Consider the following 27,586-nt stretch of genomic DNA (forward strand, 5'->3'; position numbering starts at 1 on the left):
AATTCACCAAATAATGCCTGAGTATGGCATGTGAGCTAATTGAGAGTCTTTGAATTGATTGCTCAGTATATGATATGAATCGTGATGTTTTTCATTGTAAATATACTATACATATAGTATATGTGTAGCTAGTGCATATCCTATGTTCACAATATGAGTACTGCGAACCAAGATACGAAATATGTCACTGTTAATTAAAAAAAGACAAGGAGGACAGTGCTGTCTTAATCATTATAAATACAAACATTGTGAGAATCATAATTTCTCAACAAATGGGGGAGAAATGCGAGGACTGTTATACAGGAAATAATATATATGTATCAGCAATAGCAGTATAGTGCCAACTGGTGCAGAGCTATATTTATATAAAGCTATATATATAGATATAGAGCTATACATATATATATATATATATATATATATAGACAAATGGCTATGTATATAGAGATATATATATAGATATATATATAGAGCTATATATATATATACCTATATATACTTATATATATTTATATATACTTACATATACTTATATATTCTTAAATATACTTATAAATACTTATTAAACACGAATGCATAATAAAAGCAATGTGTTACCTTGAACTGCATGGGTTAACTAAAGAAAGTAGCACATGGGCGTAAACTTACCATTTAACTTTCTGTGTGAAGAAGTTAACAAAAGGCAAAGGAAAGAAAAATATTTCATAAACCAAAGAACAGGATTAAAATATCTTTGCGTAAGTAACACTAGTGGTATGACTTTTTAGGACGATTCTGCTATCGAGCTCAGTCTGTCAATATTCATAATTATTTGTCATAACGAAGAATTTTTCAGTACTCGTTATAGCGATATCAAAGAGTTCGTATATTTATAGGCTACATTGTGCTCACATAATATTCAAATAGTTGTTTTTTATATCGACATTACGAGAAGGAGTGGGGGATGGTACATGGGAGGGAGTTTACACATCAAGTTTTGCTCAAACAAAACACAGTTAACTTACATCTTTGCCTCTGATGCTCTACACCGGATTTGCATAACATAATCCATGCATTCCTTTAGTTTAGTTACTTATTACAAACGTTATATTTTGTTAAGATTGTTAGTACTGTAATGAAAAGCACAATCGAAGAGGTTTGAGGACATTCTTTACACTGGTTTGCTGTAGAATGAATATGACGTCACGAAGTTCTTGGCTTAAAGTACGAAATAACCAGCGCAATCGTCATCCTTTCTAACGATAATATAGAGGAGCATTATGGGAAATTTATCCATACCTTGGCTTCCGGTTCTTACGTCTGCAGAAACACCACAGGCATATGGCCGTGCAGACTAAAATGACCAGGAAACCACCGCCTCCGACCAATAGTTTGTTTCTAAGAGTCCAACCTGAAAGGAGGTCAATATAGATTTAATTAACATGTCATAAATTGACGAAAAGATGGATGAATGTGTGAATGGACGTATGGATAGCCAGACTGAGAGATGCATAAACGGGTGGATGAATGGACGTATTGATTTATGAATATTCATAAAGTCTTTTAAGCATACACGATTTATATGGAGTCTTAACTTAACCATAGTATGAACATTATTATTGTAAACTGATATACCCCCCCCCCCCCCCCAACAAAAAATCGTTCTGCTCCAGCAATCCTATTTAAAGCTTTTGTTGATGTGCAGGTTTAGTAAAATTAGATAAAGTTTCAAACGCTTTTAGTAGCGTGTGCCTCTGAACAAAAGGAAGGTATGACCACGTCATAGAAGGTGCGTACGTTAGTCAGTTTTAATCACTGGACCTACTCATGCATACTGTTTCCGGTACTGGAATGTCATTCAATTCAGTGTGAATCACAATGAGAACTTTCCATGCCTAAACCAAACCCGATAAGAGAATGAACATATATTTGTGACACAATTTAAAAAATCTAGTTGACTTTATACTTACTGTCGCTACCTTCTAGCTCTGATGCTCTCTTCTCCCTTTGGAACCTTCTGTTCCCATCTAATGTTGGCAGATGATCAAACCCATTGATTTTGAAATCTTCTCGATAAACCAAAGGACCTGCTAATTTTCGTCTTCCTGCGACTATGCCGATCCTCTGCTTGGACTGTCCGTATTTGTTCTTCTGAACCAATCCCCCAAAAGCTGCGGACAGTAATATAACATTGGGAAGCTCGAATCAACACGAGTTTAATCCCATATACAGACAATTTAAAGATGGAGAGATAGGGAGAGAGAGGGTGTAGAGAGAATGGTGGGTGGAGAGAGGGAGAGGGGAGGGGGGGGGACGTAGGAAGGGTTAATAATAAACGTCCTCTGAAGACATCGTTTTTGCTTATTGTGACTTGTTTAGAACTAAATTTGTGGATATCTGAAAATTGCATTAAATTTAATCCCTGCATGACAGGAACGATGAAACATGATTGCGGCGGGGATGATAGGGGATAGAGACAGGCCACAAAGGGTTTTAAAGACAAAAGAAGATGGGGGGAAGGGAAAAGAAGTCAACAAAACAAAAGAGTAAATGAGACGGTCAAATCTGTGAATATGATGTAACGTCCTTTCTGTGGCATATTTGTTGAATTCCCATGTAGCCAACGATGGTAATTCTTTTAGTTTTTTGTGTTTGAATAAACTAGTCGATTTATTTAAAAAAGGTTCAAAGTCTCGTTTGATTAACTCAAGCCGTTAAACTCCTAGTCATTTCCTGTTCCTTATCTTATCAGTAATCTTGTACAAAAGGAAATATGTCAACAGGTCTTATAGGCTAACAACTAGCAGATTAGGAATTCGATTTCCAAACTTCCGTGTTCAGTTCACCATAATAACATGTGGCCTAGAAAAGTAGTAAGACTTCAACAAACGTTGGGAAGGTAAAGAGGTCAGCCTCACACCCACGCCCCACCACACCCCAACGTATGGTGTTGTCTTGAAGTCTACTCACTGAAGGTATTTGCGAAACCATGCACCGTCTTTGGCTGCATGTGTAGATTTGGGGTAACAGGTGCACTTTAATTGCTTGCTCTAGTGTATTGAAAACCACAATAATTACACTTAACAGTCTACTACTTTGTGTATACATATCTTTATGAATCTATTAGGCTTAACAGGAAAGGGGGAGGGAGGTTATTTGTTGGCTTGGGGAGTGAGGGTGTGGGGGTAGGGTGGGGGGGAGTGGGGTAAAGGGGATGTCATTTCGAATATGCCGTGAATTAGGTGAGGGATGATGAACGTCCTTGTGTTTCGACGTTTAACTAATGTTTACATTTTCAAGAAGAACAGCAAAATGTTTAAACTGAATATAAAATATCTTTTCCGGGGAGTAACTTGAAAGATTATATTTCAGTGATGACTAAATAACTTGAACTATTTAAATTTTTGATTAAAGCACCTCTCTGCTCTGCTATAATTGAGATTTCTTTAAATTTATAATCACTTTGGATACGATTAAACTAGATATTTAGCCGAGAGGAAAACATTGTTTGCCTCTCTATTTATTTATTTAATATATGTCTGTTTTGATAAGAACTGTGAAAGGAAAATAAAATGAGCGATCGACCTATATATGTATCGTCAAAGTATAAACCACCACCTTTTTAGTATTGTGCACACGGAGCATTTGCTAGTTAATGAAACATGTTGGCCTATGCCCTAATTGTCACATGTGGATAGCCTCAATATGTGGGAAGAATTCACACGGTAGTACTGTAGAGACAACTCAGGGAATATACAACTGTACACCGTGGTACTTTTTAAGAAAAAGTCGCACAGGAATGAACCTGGGCACGAAAACCAGACTACCGAACGACTGATCCGCTCTCAACCCCATTCCCCTTGCATCGGGACTGTGACTGTGTGATCATCGTCGGATGTGCATCACCATTCCCCTCGAAAGGAAACAGATACTACACATGATCTAAGCCAAAAGGCCAAGAAGCTAGGCCCTAATTGTCACATGTGGATAGCCTCAATATGTGAGAAGAATTCACATGGTAGTACTGCAGTAGAGACAACTCAGGGAATACACAACTGCACACAGTGGTAGTATATATACTCTTCTGTTCTAGTACTCGTATATTATCATGTCACAGGGACCGATGACATTCCTTAGTGTACAGATTTCATATATAGAATACAATATAAACTTAGTATTACTTAGGATTACATAGGCTTAGCTATTATTATGATTACTTACATAGTGACTTTCTATCTACCCAGTATCATAGGTTTAGTAACCTATTAAGTATAGGCTAAGCTGGATAAGGCCTTGGCATCTACCAAGAATGCATACAGTAGGTAATATTAATATGATTCACATCCGTATACCCTACAGTACAAATGAAAGCATTTAGACAGACTTTTATCATAAAATACTGCTTAACAGGAATGCCCTTCACCAAGATGGATTCCCGACCTTATATAGTCATAGGACGAACCCTATCCATAGGTTGCAGGACAATACCTTATCCACCGTGCAACTTAACAAGAGGTCTCTGACTAAACATCTTGTCTTATAAAAATCCAACTGTATGGTTTTAGTAACTTAAATTGGAATTACAGTTTTGTAACTCGTGGCCACATTTATCATGCAAATATTGACGTATGCATGTTACCAAGTTAGTTATGAACCGGAAATGAACAGACTTTTACACCACCAGAGTGTGATAAAAAAAGACAGATTTGGGATAGTATGTCGTGAAGTTCTTGTTACTTTAACCTATATTTGAAAAAAAAACCCAATCTGTTTGCTGTTTTGGGGGAACCCTTGCAACTGCCTGTTCGGCGTATATAGTCTTCACATATTGTCAGTAGCCAGCAACACTGCCTGACAAAGCATTCTTTAGTCCTAAAGTAGCGATATGTAGACTACTATGACTCACCTGCAGTTCTTGACGACCCTAGGGTTAAGTACAGTACGATAAGTGTGACGACTACAGCCAATTCCATTTCAAGAGTTGTCTTGAGGGGAAGAATGTATATTCAACAGTTGACTGATGTTAGAAATCAAAAGGGTTAGCAAGAGTAACCCATTCCTGTCTGAAGTGAGTTCTTGCAGAATTACCGGGTATCAAAGTCCATGAACCAACGAATGCATTAATGCATTGATATACATACAGTTCCCTATGACTGGTGTACCTGCATTCAGTTAAAGTTGTTCCTCTTTGCGATCACACTGCATTTAGTTTGGTTTGTTTACCAATGCACAGAGACCTTGTACTATAGACTACGTATATTACACACAGCACGCCGTCACACTTCAGCACCCCCTTTTTTTTTGATGGCAGATTGTACGCTTGTAGCGGATACTTGATCTTTGGAACTTGTTTACTCAGCCAAATCGAATAAAAAGGTCACAAGTTAACTTCGATCTTATGATCGGGGGCAGAAGATAATGAATGTCTAATTTAGTTTCGGTTTACTTTAAGTGTCAATTAGTCCTAGTACACACATATACCCACGCACGCACACACCCCACACATACATACACACCCCACACTTACATATACACATGACAACCAGACCTTGATTTAAAGGCCTAAAACAATCGGTATTGAGTTATCTTTACTTCATTCAGATATTGCAGTTTTTGAATGTTGTAAATAGGTCTATACTGTCACCTCGTTGGATTTGTCAGTCCTCGCAGTAATAAAAGAGTAAGGTACCTTCTCAACATGGCAATATCATCAGAATGACAGCTTCGATAACAATAACAATGAAACTGGTTAATGGATTTTAGTATCCTATATTAGACGCAATATGATATGAAGTAATGGAGCCTGCTAAATGACTCTTTGCACTAAAGAAATGAAACGCATGTTACTGTTTTGCATTTTAACAGATAACAATATATATCTTAATGTTGATCATCCTAGACAAAGATAATTAATAGCAATGATCATAAAAGAAGCATATATTATGCTCAGCTCTTTGCGCTTCACTTATAGGTATATCATACCACAGTTATATTAATGTTGCGGATCAGATCGAGTTGATTGTTACAGTCATCATGATTGGCTTGTCTGGCTTTACGCCGTGATAGTAGAATTAATCAAAGTATAGATGATGTGATTATAAGGAGGATGGAATGTGATATAACGCATGTTAGAAATTATTCGGTTAAATGTTGAGCAAGCAGACGGCAGGGTTGGGGTTCAGTATGCTAAACTTGCTCAACTTAATTCTAGCTCAAAAATCTAAACGGTCAGGACATGGAAATTTACAGATGCATAAAATGGCCAAGCCATCAGTTTTCGTGTGGTGGGTAGAATATTCCACTAAAAATGTATGGATTTATGCTTTATGAAGTCCCCACCGTTCACTTGACTTATATATTAAATTATATGTATGATGTGTATAATGAATTTACAAGTTGTAACTGGAAGTTTGATTAAGTAAAACCACGGAGTCCGCAAAAAAAAATGAAAGATGGCTATAGAAGAGGGGTGGGGGGGGGTGGGGGCATGCTAGTAGCTACATCTTGGGACCAGTTTGCCGTAAAAGGGAAATATACTCTATCGTTATACGAAACATGGAGGTGGTATAAATCAGAAAAGTTATTAAAGGTCATCATTTGGTAAAATTGTTAAAACCTATTTAAAAAGATTTGTCGAAGGTTGTGACCCTTCATATTATTTACATTGAACAGGGTGAGGGGGGGGGGGGGTGAGGGGCCAAATGTTTGGAGGGGTGAGGCCTTGGTGTCCTTGAAGCTGACTCTCTTAAGGGGATCTGTGGGTTCCTCTCCCACCCCCACTTACAAGAATGTTAAACTGTTAGAGGCGAAGTGGTGCTTTCTGAGGTATACTTGAGCTGTAAATTAGATCACTCTTTTAAGAACGGCTGTACTACTAGCTATACTTCTAATATTTTGCTCTGGGTTTAAATTTGGGGGTGTACACACCAACTCCCTAACTGAACATAAGTGGCTAAGTTTTCTCTCTAGCATATTTGGGACAAAACAGGTGACCTTTAAATCGTTCACTAGTTCGACAACGAATACAACCGTCTGCATTCAAAGGGCAGCAGAAACTCAGAAATCAATTTAAAGAACAAACTTCAAGAAGATTGGCTTTGCATTATGTTATATATTTATTATTTAGTGTCTGAATAGTAAAGTCGCTCGTTTAAAATGTAGGAATGAATTAAAAAAACTTCCTCTCCTCTTCCCCTGTTGCTTTCTTCTTACCGTCCATTGTCTACTTTTAATCCCCTTTCATCCATCTCATTGTGTTCACCGTGCTCATTAACCTGTCTGTATTCTGTGCGTGTTTTTGTCCCCTCTGTTACTGTAACTTGCCATTTAGCCTCTGAAGAAGATCCTGCTAGGATCGAAACGTCAGGCCAACTTACTTTTACACTTTATATTACACAGGCTCTCTAGTGGATAAGTAGTTTGCTAACAGTTTTATTTTATAAGAATAAGACAAACACCCAAGAACAAACAACAAAATAGCAAAACATAATAGGAAAACAAACGAACAAACAACAAGCAATGTGTCGCATATATTGTAATATAACTAACTTAACTGTTAAATATGATAAATTTGTAAGAATTACGGCACTGCATAGTTTACTCTCAGCAGTAATAAAAGCTATTATCAGTGTCATATAAATTTCCTCTGGCCCACTGAAAACGACTGGTAATGATAGACTACGGGATTATAAACTATGATGAATATTATGCAAACGGAGTACAAAGAAGTTGAATACAGTATACAGCATATTATCCATATAACACATGTTGCTCACATATTATACAATACAATGAATATTTACAATTCTATATTAAATGAAAGACAAATAACACTTTTTTGGAATTCATATAATATTAATATATTTGGACTTATTTTCTAGCCAAGTGCAACTTTTCATTCGTTTTGGTACGTTACAATAGCGACACTCTTAAATGATTGTCTGACAAAGAAACTTAAAGAGGCATTATGAAACCTTATTAAGTAAAAGAGCCGATGCAAGGTGTAATAGATACAAGGACGGCTTTAATTCTCTGTTAACGATAAAGCTGCGTACTCCTTTAATCCTATTGTTGAACAATACAACAGTTACGTAGCATTAAATGGTAACCACTGTAGAGAGAGATGTCTACCAAACTTCCAAAATAGCTGTACCGTATAATGTTAACTATAAACTCCTGTTTTACGCATTAGTAATAAAGTGTAGGACAACTATGGTTTGCATCACTATGACAACCTTACATGAAACGTGATTGTAAGATATCCTTGTTCATCAGTTTGCAAAGCCACATAAAGGACTTGAACTATATTATGACGTACCTAGGACGATCCCAACTCAGTGGCGTGTGGGGTGGGGGGGGGGGGAGATTATAAATACCCCGATTGATATAGATAGGGGCATGGAACTTATAGAAGGAAAATAGTATATCTATAAAAATGAAGAGGCACGCCTGCGTGCGGTCATTGAAAGCAACTCTCATGTAGAGGGAATTAAAAACATACACGTTTAGACGTCAATTGGTTGCATTGGAAGTAACACTATTAAAAATATCAAGTTGGTCTAAACGCAAGCTCGTGCTAATGAATGATATTGACTTTGTGTATGAAGTTGAAGAGAGCAGAAGAGTGAAGCCCTGGTAATTGGTATAAATCTCCCATCTGAGATGTAGGTGGTCCCCTTCCCCCTCCCAGTGCGAACACCATTACTTCCAAGCTGATACTGTACACACGAACTACAACCCTGCGACTGTGAAGTTAAATGGCAAATGCCTTTTCTTAGTATGAATGAGCTGTGTAAATGTAAATAGTATCACAGCATGGTGTGCTTTGAGACTGCTATAGTCTATTGACTTACAACATCTCACAATCCGTTCTCGAAAAGTCGAAAATAATCCCGAATTATTTCGGAAAAGTAAAGAGTTCCAACTATCATATTGGTTGCCGAGACCAACGGGAACTTGAATGAATGTATAAATCTGTTGCGCCATGAGAAGAATAGCCTGTACAATGTTACCATGGTTCCGTGACGTCATAATTTCAGGCAGTATGCATACTTCTAGATTTTCTTGGAGTTCTCAGAAATCATGAAAATTTGAGTACGATTGTTCGGTATGTATTAAGTAAGCGTTCAGAGCTTCATAAATCATCATATACCTCTCCTGTTGATAGAAAAGAATTAAGACAATAGTTAAAGAAAAAGTTCTCGCTTTTTAATTGTAAAATCGTAAATGTCATGTTTTTCTGCCTGCAGAGATAAATAGTCCCTGCTTAGTCAATAACGTAATACACACCGATGTCGTTCTATTTTATGTGTCAATCTTATCTGAACATTTGCAGGAAGATTGGATCCAGAATGCATACGTAACAATGCTAGTGTGTTATCGGCCTATCAAGAGAGAGAGAGAGGCGAAAAGTTGAGTTGACATTTTACGAATAATAGCAAAGATTGTGCGTCCCATGCGTGTATAGGTATAGGTCATTATCACATAAGATACAAACTATATGAACCACCGTGGAATGTTAAAACTAAGAGTAATGATGTAGGCAACGTTAATGTAAAAATAGGGGAAAACAGGAAGGTGAGACATCAGTAGGAACTACGACGGGTTCAAATGATTTATTATCTTCCCAGCTCATGTATTTCTGTTTAAAACACACAACGAAGAGTAGCAGCAAACATTAATATATCTCTACTTGTTTTAAATACCTCTATGGAGATGGTGACCAGGGGCGTAGCGAAGGGGTTTTTGTTGGGGGGTGTGGAGAATTTGATTTGCCGACTGATCTGGAAGTGGTGACTGAAATGGGGGAGGGGTCTAAGGGGAGGGGGTGTCCCCCTCCCCTTTGGAAAATTTTTAGTTTTGAAACGTCCTTAGATGCAATCTGGTGCATATTTTAAGTCAAATTTGATTTGCCGACGGATCTGGAAGTGGTGACTGAAATGGGGGAGGGGTCTAAGGGTAGGGGGTCTACCCCTCCCCTTTGGAAAATTTTTCGTTTTGAAACGTCGTTAGATGCAATCTGGTGCATATTTTAAGTCAAATTTGATTTGCCGACGGATCTGGAAGTGGTGACTGAAATGGGGGAGGGGTCTAAGGGTATACGGGGTCTACCACTCCCCTTTGGAAAATTTTTAGTTTTGAAACGTCCTTAGATGCAATCAGGTGCATATTTTAAGTCAAATTTGGCACGGAAGAAGCTCCCGTTCTCCTTTTCTCTATTCAGCTTTCCTTCTTTCTTCCCCTTCCGCTCTCTTCACCTTTTCTCCTTTTGCCGACAGACCCAAAATTTGCCGACAGCGGCCAAATTATTGGGGGGGGGGATGTGACACCCCCACACCCCCGCTCGCTACGCCCCTGATGGTGACGTTGTTCGATTACTAATGACTTTTATATATAGTGTCAGTAATACCGCTAGATATGCTAAATTGGTAACAATCTTTTGAAAACCCCGAAGTCCTAAATTTTGGAATATATCTGTAAAGGGTGGGAAAATTTCTTTTCTATCAGTAATTAAGTACCTTTTGTCTTCCTGACTCATTTTACACAAAACTGCAAACTGACCAATGTAGTCGATCACATGAAGAATCACTTATGAGTCATTTAAAGGTAAATGTGAATAGCTGAGTATGTAAAGCACTTATACCATAATAAACGTTAGAATAATAAATAGTAAGTTGTGACACGAATAGTAAATGAAGTTTGGTGTGTGCTTTTATCAGACTAGAACAACTACAAAGTTTCAACAACCAAGAGCCACGTGAACTATAGTCTGCATCGTTTCGTAGTATTGTAACAGTCGTTAGTACGTGCATTCACAACACAAGCTATAAATAGATCTACATTTGATAACATACCAAGGAATCCACGACCTGTGGTCTGGTCTCACGTAGTCTCCTGACAGTCGTAAATACATCTATCATGTGTTGTGCATTCAAGCGGTCTATAGCAGAATATATCGCCATGAAACAACCACTCAGGCCGACACCATTCCTAAATGGGGAATGTCAGATATAATATTCGTTAATGTTTGCAGTTCCTCTTTCGCAAGACCTGTTGAAACTGACGGTTTTTCATCAAAATTGTCAGATTAACACTTGAAACTCATACGGCGTTCCACTGCGTTACCAAACTTTTAAATGTGTTTTGTCTTTTGCTTTAATTTCTATTTAAAGGGAGTGAAGACTCGCGCACAAAGAAACGTCTGATGCCGGTACTCTGACCTAGTTTCGAATGAGGTGTAACAGAAGTGTTAGACACCACCATCGATCCCAGAAAATACACACAGCTTGCTACCGTCGGTAATTATACACTAATGTACAGTCAATAAATACAGCTACGGTCAATGCCCACAACACAGTGTACATAGCAGCGATGGACATCTCAGCAGGGAGTTGTTATGGAACTCCCTGATCTCAGGTCCAGATAAAAGATAACAAGGTATCACGTTTCACCACTGTCTGCATTTTGTAGCGACAAGAAAAAAACTTCACTTGCAAGCAACGGAAAGTTAACTTTTTTTTCGGAGGGCGGCACGCGGTTTGGGGCGAGTCTTCAATGCCTTTAATGCATAGTTTCTTAGTCACTTGAATTGTAAGAACATAAAGATCATATAGTGACTTTTAATTAAAGAGTCTCATGTGTGTTTGTTTCTTCTTAAGAAGAAACTGCAAAGATAGAAAAGGATTTTGATGTGATTTGATAATTTAATTTTTTTCCATTCAAATATCAAATATAAGGGGAAAAAAACTGAAATTATAAACAATCTCGAACCAGTAAAGTAGCTTTAATTTACAGGGAGATTTGAAGCAGCATTCTTCAAATGTAGGATAACGCTGAAGACACCCGGTTCGAATTCTCATTCTAGACAACATTGTATTTTCTCTTTTTAAATTTATACCAGTCATTTTAACTTCCAGGTCAAATTTTTTCCTTAGTAAATATTTCATCAATAATTAAGATGAACCTTCGTTAAGGTGACTACGTCGTTACTAATGGTTAACGGATTTGAATTTAAACTTACTGGCAATGTACAACTATGGGGCCGTTACCGGTATCTCTCTGCCATTCTTGTACATTATTTGCCACTGTTGTAATACTCTGAGCCAGATCATCTTGGGTCTGTCTAACATCAACTGAAAAAATCTTCATTTCTCTCGTGCCCTTATGCATGAATAACCAAATAGTTTGTTAGTACAGTTAGTAAACTTATAATATTTAACAGTAGCCTTGCAGAACGTCTATAAACTTTATGGTACTTCCAAGAAAATTCATGCACGTTATAGGGCCTATGCCAAATCTACCTTCACATCCTAATCGCTGCACTTAATTGGGGTTTAAGAACCATGAATGTCAGCCCAAAGTCTTACATGTAAAATTAGGTTAAGGATATATATATACTTCGGCTATAGTCAAATATTTAACAAATAGGTAAATACATGCCATTCTCTGATTAGGGAAGAACTGATAAGGTAAATATGTTAACATACTTGTTCAACATTTCAGACAATCACAAGACAAAATGGTAAAACGAAACACTATCATAAAGGTGCCAATTCACATGGCGAAGCACTAGAATATTTCAACTTTCAGGAACATAATTCACCACATAGATAATGCAGTGATATAATCTACATGACGACTAAAGGGCAACTGTTTCATTCTCAAAATATGCTAAAGTACCTCTGAATATTCAGTTCCTTTTGATCACATATTCTGAGAGGCCAATGAAGTTGCGGCTTACCTTTTGCTTTGAGTGAAGCGTCAATCGTCGCTGAAAAATTCGATGTTGGCTATCTTTTGTTGATGTACAAGTAACACTAAATACACCGTAGTTAATTTCGTAGCCTGGCAGGGGACAGTATTTGTCTGCCTTTATACGAGATAGAGAGAGAGAGAGAGTGAGAGACCATATTTTAATAGCAAAGAGATTGTCCGAAGATATTTTAGATTAAATACTTCTTTTTGAAAATATTACTTACCTTCAACCACAAATGAAATTTAGTTTACATCTGTATTTTATAATCTTTTTGTTTGTTTCTTATTGCTATCATATAAGGGGGATCTTTCAGCATCTGAGAGAAAGAGACGGCTCATGATTACGATTTCCGGGAACAATTAGTTTTAAATATAATTCGTTTTAAAGCATGGGGAGGATGACGTCTGCTTAGCAACAGAAAACAAACCTGTCAAGTCCAGAGAAGTGGAGATAAGTGCGTGTTCTCTGAATAAAAAGTACATACCCTCTAGCACTTGCCAAGCTGTATTCCGAGATTACTCCATTATTGTAGAATGATAACTTTAAAATACCCGAAATTGTTGCGATATAACCTTTCAGGATAAACATCATCATTATAAACCACACATATTTGTTTCAGGAAGCTTAGCCACACTCCATCAGAAAACACACACGATATGAAAAATAACCTCTGCATGAAATTCATGAACTCTCTGCTCATTTGCTTCATTTGGGTGAATCTAAGAAATCCAAGAAGAAATACGGTGAACAGGCTGATTTTAAGATCTTGAACTCACCTTTTGGTTCTGGTCTGTGAATTCTACGATAGAACACACGTTGTAATCGACGATCAATGACCAGAAGGCACCTACTGTCGTATTCAGGGGCGACTGAGTGGCGAGGAAGGCATTTTTCTTTTGAAAGCTCTGCACGAGAGGAAAACAAAAAGAAAAAATCGTAGCTTTTAATAACCTGAGTGATTAGCAATTACGAAGGTAAAAATACGGAGAGCGTGGTGGTGGCCAATTGGTTAAGGCGTCAGACTCGTGATCCAAGGATTGCTGGTTCGATTCCAGCCTAGCTCTTGACGTAGTGTCCTTGGGCAAGATGCTTTATCTCAATTTGCCTCTCTCAACCCAGGGGTTAAATGCGTACCTGTGAGGTAACTTGTCATTATGTCATATGTCAGTATATAACTGCAGCCGACTCGAGGGATTGTCTCTGGGACAAGTTATCATTGACCTGGGGTAATATAACGTCTGTAAAGCGCTTTAAGACATATTGCTGGTATTAAGCGCTATATGAAAATTGAATACGATTATTATTATTATAGTTATTTACGTGGGCAGTATTTAAGTTTTAATAAGACTAGGGAGGTTATACGTTCCTTGCTTTGGAGTTACCAGAAGAAATAGAAAGAGCAGCACTTAATTAATTAGTTATTTTTTATTGTTTTCATTTTTATATTACAAAATGTATTTTATGTTAAGGAAGTAGACATGAATAAGGAATCAATTAGATCTAAAGAAATTTGAAGGACTTGGGAATAAATGGCCTGTATAGAAATAGTAAGTTTGATATATTTTAAAGCATTTACAGTCGCACGGAAATGTGTCCGGCACTAATCTCACCTACAAGGACTGCTTGTATTACCTTCAAGTTTCTCTCATTGTTGTACCATGCTGCCAACAGGTTCAAATTTCAGGAATGAAACATTACATATAACATCCTTATAGTTTCAAATTTGGATTTCTTTACAACTTTCTGTAATGATCTGCGTAGTCTAACATAATGAATTACTCACGTGATGGAAGCAAGCGTTGATGTAGTTGTTGGGGTTGCTGTCATAAGGAGGCTTGGTCATTAACAGAGGACGATGTTCATCGACTGTGGGAAGAAATTCAATAGCGAACATTTTACTCTACAATGATTACAACAACAACAACAATATATCAATGCAGTTGTGTTTCCTATGTGATTCTTCCGCGTAACGAATTTAAATGCATTGTGAACTAGAAGAGCGTTTGTTATATAGTTTCGAATGTTCTACTATGCATGCACTACGCTATTTGTTCTTGTGGTGGTGTTTTGGTAGTATTGCGTACGTTGGTGTGAACATCGTGAGAGTGTAGCTGTTTCCATGAAGAACTACTTTATGGTATTACTCAGCTGAGTAACTTTAAAAGACATAAAACCGAAAGAAAACAACACGGAAAGTTACTGTGACGACATGAGTCACGACAAGGTTTTGTAAAACGATAATAATTTGGAATACGTTATAGGTTGCGCCTTTGTGTCGACACACAAATATTAGACTTGTCGTAGTAATCATCATGACCTTTGACTTCAGTTTGAACTAATCCTATTTACAGATCATACCGCACCTGGAATCAGATTGGGAAATCTGTTTTTGTCCCGATTTTCCGGTAATTCACCAGCTTGTGTAGTTCTACATCTTTTAGGAGGGCAGATAAATCCCAGAAGCTGAAAGATGAAATCAATGGAAGGTTTTGAAAGAACGAGAGCGTATGAATGGTTTGCATTTATGCAACAATGACCACATCTCCGGTATATAGTACCAACAAAGCAACATAGCCTGTACATAATACCGTAAAGCAACACATAGCCTATATATAGCATCAACAAAGCAATAAATAGCCTGTACATAGTACTTACAAAGCAACACACAGCCTGTATATATACTAACAAAGCAACATATAGCCTGTATAAAGTACCAACAAAGCAACATATAGCCTGTATAAAGTACCAACAAAGCAACATATAGCCTGCATATAGTACCAACAAAGCAACATATAGCCTGTATAAAGTACCAACAAAGCAACATATAGCCTGTATAAAGTACCAACAAAGCAACATATAGCCTGTATAAAGTACCAACAAAGCAACATATAGCCTGTATAAAGTACCAACAAAGCAACATATAGCCTGCATATAGTACCAACAAAGCAACATATAGCCTGTATAAAGTACCAACAAAGCAACATATAGCCTGTATAAAGTACCAACAAAGCAACATATAGCCTGTATAAAGTACCAACAAAGCAACATATAGCCTGCATATAGTACCAACAAAGCAACATATAGCCTGTATAAAGTACCAACAAAGCAACATATAGCCTGTATAAAGTACCAACAAAGCAACATATAGCCTGTATAAAGTACCAACAAAGCAACATATAGCCTGTATAAAGTACCAACAAAGCAACATATAGCCTGTATAAAGTACCAACAAAGCAACATATAGCCTGTATAAAGTACCAACAAAGCAACAAATAGTCGGTATACAGTACCAAACAAGCAATACATAACCGGTATAAAGTACCAACAAAGCAACACATAGCCTGTATACATACTAACAAAGCAACATATAGCCTGTATAAAGTACCAACAAAGCAACATATAGCCTGTATAAAGTACCAACAAAGCAACAAATAGTCGGTATACAGTACCAAACAAGCAATACATAACCGGTATAAAGTACCAACAAAGCAACACACAGCCTGTATACATACTAACAAAGCAACATATAGCCTGTATAAAGTACCAACAAAGCAACATATAGCCTGTATAAAGTACCAACAAAGCAACATATAGCCTGTATAAAGTACCAACAAAGCAACATATAGCCTGTATAAAGTACCAACAAAGCAACATATAGCCTGCATATAGTACCAACAAAGCAACAAATAGTCGGTATACAGTACCAAACAAGCAATACATAACCGGTATAAAGTACCAACAAAGCAACACATAGCCGGTATATATATAGGACCAACAAAGCAACACATAGCCTGCATATGGTACCTACAAAGCAACATATAGCCGGTATATAGTACCAGCGCAGCAACACTTAGCCCATATATGGTATAAGGGTAGAGGTCGGCCGAAAGGTCGTAACGGTGATCGGAAAAAATTCTTTTTCCTTTATAAGGGATGCCCTCAGACAGAATATTTGTCTTTATACGTCATAGTTCAAGAATGTGAGACCGCGATAATGATGCTTCTCTAAAGAATCTTCGGTTTTCAAGGCATTTCATTGTTTAAGTATGCTGAATTGATGATGAAGTTGGCTCCTCAGTAGAGGCTTTAATGTTAAGGATCAGTTCAGTCATCGTTTAAGGTTTAAAAGACACACAGAGAAATGAAATGAAATATAGTTATATGTTTATTAATATTGACATTTCTTACATTGACGTATATACTAACACTTACTCTAAATTCATCCTCCGTTCTTTTTCTTTGAGCAGTCTTTACATTCCTCCACCAGTCCTTCATGTCTCTTCTGAAGCCGCTCACTCGGAAAGAAGTTTGTTTCAGAAGATACCAGATTACCAGAGACTCGTAAATAAACTTGTATTGTTCCTATCAGTAAACAATAATTAAGTTATTAATGAAATGCCCTATTAGCCCCATAAGCAAATGAAAATTGTGAAATTGACCTATAACTAAAATACTGAGATTACTTTCTAGGAAAGGAAAGTGAAGTAGTAAGGGTGAAAGAGGAACGGCATTGATATCCCAGTTATTTCTTTCACAAATAGGAAGAACATTCAGAAGCTAATATAAATGCTATACATATATGACAAATATCTTTATGCTACCATTTCTTGTCTTTCAATGGTTCGATTTTTTTGCGGCATTTAACGGGATTTTCGTTAAAGATTACTGTAAAAAAGACTACCTACCTCTATTTGAACCATGCTCATGCGCCTAGTGCGCATGTCAAAAACGATGTTGTATACGTTAACTTCACTTGCGTGAAACAAGAGTGAGCGTAGTACAGCTAATGCAATGAACGTCCCTGTTCTGCCAATGCCAGCACTGAAATGAGAATGGAAGTTATAATTGTTTTGTCGATTGCTTTAATTGCTGCATTTCATCGAGTCGTATATAATTAGAATTTACCTGTATAACAAATAGTCATTTGTACCGGTAATATTGTAAGTCAGCCGATACTCATAGCTTGTACAGAACCTACTGTGCATGTCCCACTACCGTAAAACAGTAATTACTACTTTATGTTCGTAACACGGTAGCATGCGTTACAGGTGGCACTGTAACAACGGCAAAGCTGTTAACTTGTTCCCATGTAAGACAAAGAACTGGGCGACTTGACAAGGAGTCTATGAAAATGAGAATGCCTACGAGATGAAGTAAAGGATGTAAAGTACCCAAGGGCGTAGGAACCGGGGGGCTGGGGGCGCCAGCCTCCCAGTGAAAAACATGGGGGGCGGAAGTATCATTCCGCCCCCCGCTCCGCAAGTCAGAAAACCCCTTTTTCATTTCCAAATGAGAAAAAAATCTCATTTGGAGCACCAAATTGCATCTAAGGCCAGGTGAAAATGCAAAATTATTTACAAAATGGAGGGGGATGTTGAAGTGTGCTATATTGCACCAAATTGCATCTGAGGCCACCTGGAAATGCAAAAAAAATCCAAAGGGGAGGGGGACACCCCCTCCCCTTAGACCCCTCCCCCAGGCCGGCCATCAGTCTTCAGCCCCCCCCACTCAAAAGTGCCTTCCTACGCCACTGAAAGTACCGATTCATTACAGTTCACACCTTTCTTTAAATTACGACAATTCGTCACGCCTAGAACGAAGAAATGCCATATTCGGGTATATCCATAAGCCCACTTATAGCATAAACGAATAATTATTAGAATCGCGTATTAGTGAAGTCACACTAAATGGCCGATATAGCAATTAATGTTCATGTCCCACTTCGTAACGCGGTAACATGTGTTACAGGACATGAACAGCAGTTACTGTACCAGCTATGAGTATCGGATGGGTAAGCTTTATATGTTAGCACACTACCAAAAATTCTATTTTCCCCTTACATATAGGAGTGTTCCAAACACTTCGATAATGATGACAAATTCTCTATTGAGGAATGAGGCTTGTTTAACAGGGATTGCAGGTATTAATTCATGTGTAAACGTTAAACTTTCTTTGACATATGAAGGTTCTTTACATGATGAAAAGGATAACGCATCATTATAGAATTTGGCACTTCAAATGTTACCTTTGATTGTTTGGATGAAATTGACAGATTTCGACACGATTACATATGGGAACGCGATGGACTGAAACTAACTTGAATGCAAACTGGATTGAGTTTGCCATTGATATCCTTAATATGTGTTGTAATATATGTGTACTATTTTGCTTTCATTAAAGATCTAGAAAATGCGAACAGTTCCTATCACCGAGGGAGAAAAATGTGACTGTTACATTAATGGTCAGATCTGTATAATTACCTGCAGTGTATAGTTAACGATCCCTGTAGGTCTTTGTGTTGTAGCTCTTGACCGATTTCATCTAAGACCTGCCAAATAGGCATTGCTGTTTCCAGAGTAGCTTTATCGTCCCAAGAGGTGAACTGATAATGCATCAAGGTTCGCCATTCGTTACCCTGTATAGAAGATAACGCATGGGATGAATTGAATCGGAGAGGTGATGCTGGGCTGATGTCGAAACAAAATATTACATTAACAACAATTGGTATTTATTGCTGAAACGCGTATAACAGTAACTAGGATACCGTATATTGTCATGCAATGTTTCATGCGCTAACAAGGCCATTCTCATGGACAGGGTGATAACAGCTTTCGCAATCACTGTTTTTAGTCAAATAGGGAGTGACAAGATGTGACTGTTAGACGACAAACGACTAAACAGTCGACAAACAAAGTTGAGTTTATGAGATATACAACAACACTTATCTTCACTTAAATAATGAGAGTAATTTCTACTTTAGTACATATGACAGTTTATTTACTGAACGATTAACAGCTTCTTTGCTCACCTTAATCATTTTAATTTTGCGAGCAACATAGAAAGGTTCTACATTTTCTTCAACACCCTGCAGTTTCATAACTTGAACGTCTCTGTTGGTACCTTGCTCAGGCCAATATTGTGCGCATTTCACCTATAAAAAGGAAGATAATATTCGGTATGGATAATAATAGTGCAAGATGTATGTTTACGTTTTATGGTGGATCTGAATTTACTATATCTGCATTTGCAGTTCCGGTCATTAACTTTGGTTATAATTTTAAGACTGTTAGATATTAATTATCTTAACTTTTGGTTCTTTTTTTTTCAATACATAAGTACATTGTAAAGAAGACAACGATGCTATTCATGCTATCAGTTTGGATCTTCAAATTGATGAAACCTGAAAACTGAAGATTTTAATGTTCCAAACCTTTCTTTTTTCAATTGGATTTGTAAGCATCACTATAACAGGAGAATTCTGTTCCCAGATCATCTGCCAAAAGTCTGGAATGGTGTGCTCCAAAGGACCTGAAGTTAAATACAACATGAGTTATGAGTGTACAATGAAATAGCGAAATGATTAATATGAATATAGTAAATAAGATAATGTCAACGAAATCATCAGATTTAATATTAAATTTTGACACATGACTAGCGGAGACAGTAATTGTACACACAAAGAAACACACTCACAAAATTAAAGGGAAAAGGCTAATTTGAAACTAACTTTAAAGTATCGGACTAACGCTCAACGCAATTGTAGAATTTGCTGATTCTAAACAATTATTTGTTTTGTTAGCACCAACTTAGGTCCGAAATGGATACTTGCTAAATTATGCACTTAATGCGCCCCTCCTATAAAATCACGTGAGTTTTACGTATATACATGATGTTACGCATTTTAGTCAGATTGTAAAGATGACGCTCTATCAAGACAGTCTTGTTTAGGGCGTAAAGATTATCGGTAGTGACAGCTTTTGGAGTTTCAGACAGTAATACATTCATAATACCTATTTGCTAACGTCAGAACCCCCACTTTAATAAAACCGTTAGTTATTATTAACTGTAATAAATATAATCATTATAATACTATTGATCATCTTACCCTGGGTAGCAATGTATAACCTCTCGTTAACAACACCTTTGAAGACACCCTGCAAGATACCAATAAAGAATAATTTAGCCATGTGAATTACTGAAGAGAAATATAATGAATATAAGCGCACGTGTGGGCTTTAACAGTATATCTTTTGCATGCATCAGTGAATATTCACTAAATCATTATGAATAGGGTCAATGCGACTTTGACTTGTAAACATATCATGATTAGCACGTTCTTTATGTCTCAAAACAGTAAAATTCTTCTCGAATAAACAAAGAAAAACCAAACTGTTTCCACACATAAATATAACGCACTATACTGAGTCGGCCTTTTCTAGCACATATGTTGTCTACTCGTACACATACCAGTTCGAGTCTTATACTTTGACACGAATTCGGATCTATTCTGATATAGTATCCATGTTTAAATCGGAACCTACACTATTGCTATTTTAGGCGGTAACAGAGTGTTATGTACTGCTCGTGTCACTGCATTTTACAGACAAGAAACTTCATGGCTGGGCAAACAGGGAAGGTGTGGAGGGGATGACTTGTATGGACTATGTAAGGTTCTAAGACAAAGCACTGACTTGTTTTTCTCTTGATTTGTATCCTGTCTTGCTGGTACCTCTGTAAACCAGCAGGTACGGGTACATTACTACAAGCCCAACGTGTTTCTTTGTGATCCTCATTTCGTACTGAAGTTCTGCTTTAATGTACTTTGTTTTTCTTTTGTCTTATCGTTTATTGATATATATGATTCAGTAACAACACGAAGCGAAACGAAACTTGTATCTACTTCATCTCCCTTCATTGCAGAGTTGTTCGTCAAGTAAGATATGTTCTCTACACAACTATATAAGTAACACTTCTAGGAACCATGTTTCAAAATGCAGTCATAAGTTGATGATTCACTTTATCTGCCCATGACGTCTATGATTAGTCTCTTCAGACAGGTGGCGGGTTTGCGGTAGGAACGGTCGATATACCGATGGAAATACATAACGCATAATATTTGCATATCCTTCCTACGATTTCGACTTAATTTATTACTTAAATATCATAGATTAGATATCAACAATATTAATGAAGATAATTATAGTGTCAAGGGAAGTAATTACCTGTATATAGCTAGCATTTATGTAGTCAGATCCATCCAAAGATGAATTCAACTTCACTCTGCAATCGTCATCTGCAAAAGGAATTAAAGCAAATTAAAATGATTGTTAACATTTGTGTTTAAATTTCTGTTAAATAACTTTCTTTTATTATCGCATGCAAATATATATAACACCGGCAATCTTTTGCGAGTTTTAATATCCCTCTCTCATTGACCTTTTTTAACGAAAACAAGGAACTGGAACAGTTTAAGTTTCCCATCATTTGGTCCTCCTACCCCACAAACACCCTTACATGTTAATGGTGCACGTAGCTGTCAATCTCATGTACCTTATTTGCAAGAAGCTGGTTTGACTACAATCCGGAAGCTACATCGTTAATAGATCTTTGAATCTGTTGTAGTTTCAAGTCGCTTCGACTATATTCAAAACAAGGTGAATACTTCTGTGGATGCATATGTCTTCTCGGTAAACAGGGGTGATATCATATACATCTTGAAAGGGTCAATCGGTGTCAGGCAGTTCTTGCGGCGGTGAAAACTGACTGACTGTTTCAGGCTTCAGGAGTTGTTTCTATATGCGTAGGAACGGGGCGATCGTTGCCCTGCGTACGGATGGAGGAACGACTACACATAATCTTAGCCTAAAAGCTAAATTGTAATCCTTTTGCTTTGGACTTTTTTGTCAATAGTAACGATTTTATGTTTGCTCATCCGTGACGATTTTGGTTCCGCTTGACAGGTTCAGATTCCATTTCCAGGCATTCTCTGAGTTGGAGGGACACCAACGATTTATGAAGGGATACCAATATTTAAGATATAGCTGTAAATTTGGTTACTGTTTGTGTATTGAATAGAGATGTACGCGAGAAACATAAACTTACATGGTAGAATATTTTTGAACCGATTTTTCTTCTTATTTGATTCAGTATTTGCAACTTTACATCTGGAGATATCGCTTGCTGGTAAATCCTTAAATAAAAGAGAGATATCATGTTAGTTTATGTCACAATCACAATTTTTAAAATATTAATAATGAAAATATTCTTTGTCATTAGCCTGCCACACAGACCCAATCGATCTTGATATTCTTTGTTCTGCTAATTAGTTTGTACCGTCAATTTAGCTGAATTCAACTGAAACTTTTGCAACATGGATAAATTTTGCAGTGTTTTGTTTTGTAAGTGACAGGTTGTATGATGAGACTATTGCAGACTATAGTGGTATAAAGTAACTAAATATAGTGATTAAACATGGCCGGCGCTGTTTGAACTTTCGCACAGACGTTGATGGTGCAAAAATATGGTTCTTGAGAAAATGACTTGTATATATTTTTCAAAGTATCTAATGTCAAGTGAATTTTTCTATCAAACGTTTATTGCTTATATGATTAGTTCTGTTAGTTATTTTGTAGTTAGGAAAGACAGTTACCAGGTATTCCGTAGTGAACTCGCTCGGATCTGCAGAAGCCATTCGTTGGTAGCAAGTGAGGAATTCATTTAGCTTAATTGGGTTTCGTTTTTGGGGCCATTTGCCCTTTAAGGGTGGTGTTCTCTTAACTGTAAATGAGAGATGGAAAAACAAAAACTTAAGGCTCAAAATGAATACATTTTCTGTAAACTAGCGAAGATATAAACATTTTTAATATAAACGGGGCTAGAAACTCTTTTGATAAGTATATCTAGCCACAAACGGTAGTTTATCCTTAACCACCACTCGATAATAGAATAAATAATATTTTGAATTAACGAGTGACTTAAGAAATACAAAAACAGGTATATGTGTATATATCATTATTGTAGACCGTTAAAGACACTGCAAGTAATCCAGTTTGTGGTATTTCTTAACCTCTTTTAGTTCAGTGAAAAGACTAGTTACACATTCTAACTATGAGGTCAGTTCCCCAGATGGAACACAACACTCAATAGGGGAACAATAAGACTTTAATGGTATTGAATTTAACTGCCATCCAAAGGTGTACTGTTATTCGTGTAGTGTTTAAAGAGCATGCTTAGGTTAAGTTATTCAAATTCATGAAACAATGGATTAACAATAATATTCAGGTATGCACCGAGGACCAGACGTCAACATTAATTATTAGTCTAAAAGAAAGATAAAAGTTTATACACATACATTTCGAATATTTTGAAAATGGCAATAATTTGACAACCCCAATAGACATAGACACATTAACTTTGCGACTTAACATACCAAGACCAACATATTGATGAAAGTCACCTTTTAAATGACAAAACTGCTCGCAATAACCTTCTTACACAAATGTGGGACGGCATATTATAAATTTGATCGCATTATTGGTATATATTTAGTGCTGATACTCCATATAGTTTACATTACCAAATGATTTCTGTGCAGAGCTCATATGATTCGATCTTTGTTCCAAGCTCCGCTGAGGTGATCTGTCTACTTTAGGTGATCGCTCTCCATTTCTTGCTGATGAAGATGGAGGTCTCTCCCATTCATCTCCTGTTAACATCAAGTTTTCAGTATAACAACTAGTTTTAGTAAACTTAAACTAAGAAATATTTAGTAAAAGTAAGTTGGCCTGACGTTTCGATCCTAGCAGGATCTTCTTCAGAGGCTAAATGACATTTAGCTCTTTCACATTCTCTTACACAGGCTCTCTAGTGGATAAGCAGTTTTGCTAACAGGTTCATTTTATTATAAGAAATATTTATGTAGTGGTTTGGTCATGTGTAGACTTTCTTCGGTAAGCTTCTCTGTAGGATGTAACATGTGGAAGTAATGGTAGTTACTCACACATATGGTTTGGTAGTCAACACCTGAGGCAGAACAATGATTGTATAAAGGAAGGCTAGTTGAAGCCGACTCCCATGTAGGTGTGAGTTCCCTCCCCCATAAATGGAATTGACTTCACATGGTACATTCTGAGGTTTAATTAGACTACAAGTTATGCTGTGTAAACGCAAGGTGTGTGCTAATAGCTCATTTTAATTTTAAAGGTGGGGTTCAAAAGGTGCCTGGGCTCGCCCACTACACCCTAGGCACCTGAAAACCAGCTGTGTTTTCTATAGAAGTATCATTCATGTTCATTAATCTTGATATTTGGCCTCTGGTCTGGGCGCACATAATTATACGACTTGCAGCCACCCACTGACACATAAACTTCAAAATATTAATTTATCAACAAATGTATAATTTCTTATGTAAGAAAGAGAAACTGTTATCATAAGACGTGAAAATAAAACTATAAATACTCGAAATGGCCAACGATGTCATTAACTATACGAAACTAAGAACACATTAAACTATATCAACTGAAGTTGGTAGACTATATTGATATGGTTATACTAATAATGGCTACCGTGAACGCCTACAACATTGACCGATTTGCATAAGATTAAAATGTATAAATAGTGAGTAGTTGACATTGTTTTAAACCAACCCATATCTCTCTTTTCTGTGTCATTTCGCTTCCGTTTAGTTCTCCGGGACCTTCGACTGAAAGTTCTCGTAAAACTACTAAAAAAAAAACAAAGAATTGGAAACAACATAGAGAAATAATTGTAGTTACATAAAATATGTATAAGGAATGATATTATCAATCTGTTATTACTTAAAGCAAACAACTACAACTTTCAAAATGACGTTTAATTTTCAAACTCAAAAATGGTGGTGGGAAATTAATATACACAGAACTATAACATAAACAAGTTCGGTGTTAAAATTGCGATACTGGACCAATTCACATTAATACTATCGCTAGATGGACTCAAAGTCCATTATTTCTTTACCTTCTTTCACATTTTACTCTTTAAAGATGGAAAGAAGTAATCAAGCATTGATGTGATACAAGAACAATAGCGATAGAAAGATTCGTTATTCAAATCTATTAACCTAAATAAAGAAGTGTCATCTTTCTCCATTAAAATAAGCAATTTGAAGATATTTTATTTTTTAATAATTAGTCATTTGTAATAACTAAATTCATTCAGAAAACATTTGTACCTGCTCATTGAGAAACATAAATAGTCTTGGAGTATATCATAAAGTGTTAATAAATATATAGGAGGCTATACACTGAAAATAATGCATGGCGTGAGCAGTGACTTTTGAATGGAATAGGCCTATAGATGATCGAAACTTAAGTATTGCTTTTAAATTATATCGACAACTTTGGAATTAACTACTCTCTGCTCTGTTGTTACAGTACAGCTTCTTTTATATACAATCTCTCAAAGCAAGGACAGTTATATCTTACTTCAATTTACTCCCGCTACTGCCAAGAAATACCGACAGGAGAAAAATCGCCATGACAACCACACTGAGGCCAATGTATAAGATCTCCATTTTCTGAAATTTAAAGCACAATGTTCTTAATATTATGCATGTTTGTGTCGGTCGGGGATGGGGATAAAGGATGGGGGCGGCTGGAGATATATCAGGTAAAATGACATAGTAAATGAGAAAAATAAACGTACGGTATCTCATGAGCTCAGAATTTTCACAACCAACAGCAAACCCTATAAGTTAGACGCGAAGCATATTCCTATCTCCTCAGTTATATGTTGTATTAGCCTACGCCATGTAGTAATTCATATAATAACTTACATAACGTTCCTACTGAGAGGTTATCAGTGTTACGTCCCTAATTATGCTAAAGAGTCAAATAACAGTCACTCAATGTCAAACTCTAGCAAGCATGTTGTTGCCAACTCGACCATTTCCCCCTCCCAGTTCAGAAATGCCACTGTCTAATTGAACACTCTTTAATGTCACCGTACGTGTTTGAAGGTTCAGCAGAAAGTATATAAAGTAGGTCTGCGTCTAGCCATTTTTAAACACGCTAACGATGACGTTGGTTTGAATACCTTGAACATTCTCCTATCACATGTAGGTGGATTAGGTTGTATATTAACTAAAACAGCTAGGTAAATAACTCGGTAAATAGATTCTGTAGATTAATCACTCATCATTTGAGATAACGCATTGCTATAGTATGCATGTTGTTTACAACTTGAAACATTTCAATGGCACCTATAGTAGAAATATATACGGCGGAACTTAGATCTATAGTTTATTGTGTAGGCCTATAGCAAAAGTTGCGGATAATATTTGTTTTGAACCAAATGAACATAGGGTGGCTGGGTGTAACTGGATATGAATTGCCCTCACAGGAGTCATAAGACATGACTTTAGGATGAAATCGATGGGCGATCACTGATGAATGTATGAAGTAATTAAGTACTTACCATGTCCCTACTTGGTGATACCACTCATATAGAAGTAACCAGCCTTTCTTTAAATATGGTGGCAGGGTTAAGCCATGAAAACGAATGCAACACTGGTCTTACTTCCTGGTATGCTGCTTATGCATGCTGCCGCCTGCACCGTAGTTACGTACTGTGTCTGCAGCGCTTAGTGCTATGAGCTTCGGTTAACCTTTGATTGTTGTTAAACTCAAGAGTAAACTTTAACAGACAGTATACACTGTTTATATAGAGTAACAGCGCATAACTTAACTACACACTGCGAACTTAGCTGCAACTGTGGTATGGTGAGTGGTTACCCACAATGAGTCAGCGTAGTGCATGGAATACCCAGAACAGGTTCAGTCACAAGAAACTATACTGCAGTCAATTGTTGTTCTTCATTTTTATGTAATGCTTTGCTGAGTTAAATTCACGGTCAAATGACTTTGGTAAACAATTCCTTTGAACTTGACAGAATTCGAAGGCCGATTTTTTTCTCTAATAATTTCAAAAGAGGCACAGAACTGTGAACATCAAACAAGTATACTGACGGTATAGTGTTCCTCGTAATGTATACACCGTCATTGGAATCGGGGACATATCTGTCTGAGCAAAATATCA

The 27,586-nt window shown here is 36.9% G+C and overlaps 2 protein-coding genes and 1 pseudogene across 3 annotated transcripts; all 3 read right to left on the reverse strand.

Moving 5' to 3' along the window:
- Positions 1–601: 601 nt before the first annotated feature.
- LOC139954966 (uncharacterized) lies at positions 602–5,237 on the reverse strand. Its single transcript, XM_071955033.1, has 4 exons — positions 4,886–5,237; positions 1,950–2,150; positions 1,279–1,390; positions 602–659 (listed from the first exon to the last, which is right to left on the reverse strand). The coding sequence occupies exons 1-4, from the start codon at positions 4,950–4,952 to the stop codon at positions 617–619; spliced, it is 423 nt and encodes a 140-aa protein (XP_071811134.1). The 5' UTR covers positions 4,953–5,237; the 3' UTR covers positions 602–616.
- On the reverse strand, positions 3,859–3,946 carry LOC139957891 (U2 spliceosomal RNA; annotated as a pseudogene).
- A 2,258-nt stretch (positions 5,238–7,495) lies between the features above and the next one.
- Positions 7,496–27,311, reverse strand: LOC139954920 (receptor-type tyrosine-protein phosphatase alpha-like). Of its 2 annotated transcripts, none has more exons than XM_071954919.1 (20): positions 26,966–27,311; positions 25,975–26,066; positions 25,159–25,232; positions 24,090–24,218; positions 23,163–23,290; positions 22,616–22,703; positions 21,736–21,806; positions 20,619–20,667; positions 19,944–20,041; positions 19,542–19,664; positions 18,994–19,148; positions 17,419–17,554; positions 16,946–17,095; positions 15,097–15,196; positions 14,517–14,599; positions 13,510–13,638; positions 12,719–12,847; positions 11,999–12,138; positions 10,833–10,968; positions 7,496–9,135 (listed from the first exon to the last, which is right to left on the reverse strand). In XM_071954919.1, exons 1-20 carry the CDS (start codon positions 26,966–26,968, stop codon positions 9,052–9,054), a joined length of 2,097 nt encoding a protein of 698 aa, XP_071811020.1. In that variant the 5' UTR covers positions 26,969–27,311; the 3' UTR covers positions 7,496–9,051. The 2 variants fall into 2 exon arrangements, with proteins under 2 accessions (XP_071811020.1, XP_071811015.1); XM_071954914.1 differs by having other exon boundaries at positions 25,159–25,235; positions 26,966–27,307.
- Between the last annotated feature and the right edge of the window lie 275 nt (positions 27,312–27,586).

Source organism: Apostichopus japonicus, chromosome 2, assembly GCF_037975245.1.
Source record: "Apostichopus japonicus isolate 1M-3 chromosome 2, ASM3797524v1, whole genome shotgun sequence".
Classification (NCBI taxonomy): Eukaryota; Metazoa; Echinodermata; class Holothuroidea; order Aspidochirotida; family Stichopodidae; genus Apostichopus; species Apostichopus japonicus.

Excerpts from the sequence above, each read along its gene's own strand:
- LOC139954966 (XM_071955033.1), bottom strand. The coding sequence starts at position 4,952 with ATGGAATTGGCTGTAGTCGTCACACTTATCGTACTGTACTTAACCCTA. Across the intron at positions 2,151-4,885 it reads AGGGTCGTCAAGAACTGCAG|CTTTTGGGGGATTGGTTCAG; the intron begins GTGAGTCATAGT and ends TACTGTCCGCAG. Across the intron at positions 1,391-1,949 it reads AGAGCTAGAAGGTAGCGACA|GTTGGACTCTTAGAAACAAA; the intron begins GTAAGTATAAAG and ends ACCTCCTTTCAG.
- LOC139954920 (XM_071954914.1), bottom strand. Across the intron at positions 17,555-18,993 it reads TCGTTAACTATACACTGCAG|TGCTGGCATTGGCAGAACAG; the intron begins GTAATTATACAG and ends TTCTCATTTCAG. Across the intron at positions 13,639-14,516 it reads TCAACGCTTGCTTCCATCAC|AGCTTTCAAAAGAAAAATGC; the intron begins GTGAGTAATTCA and ends CCTCTCGTGCAG.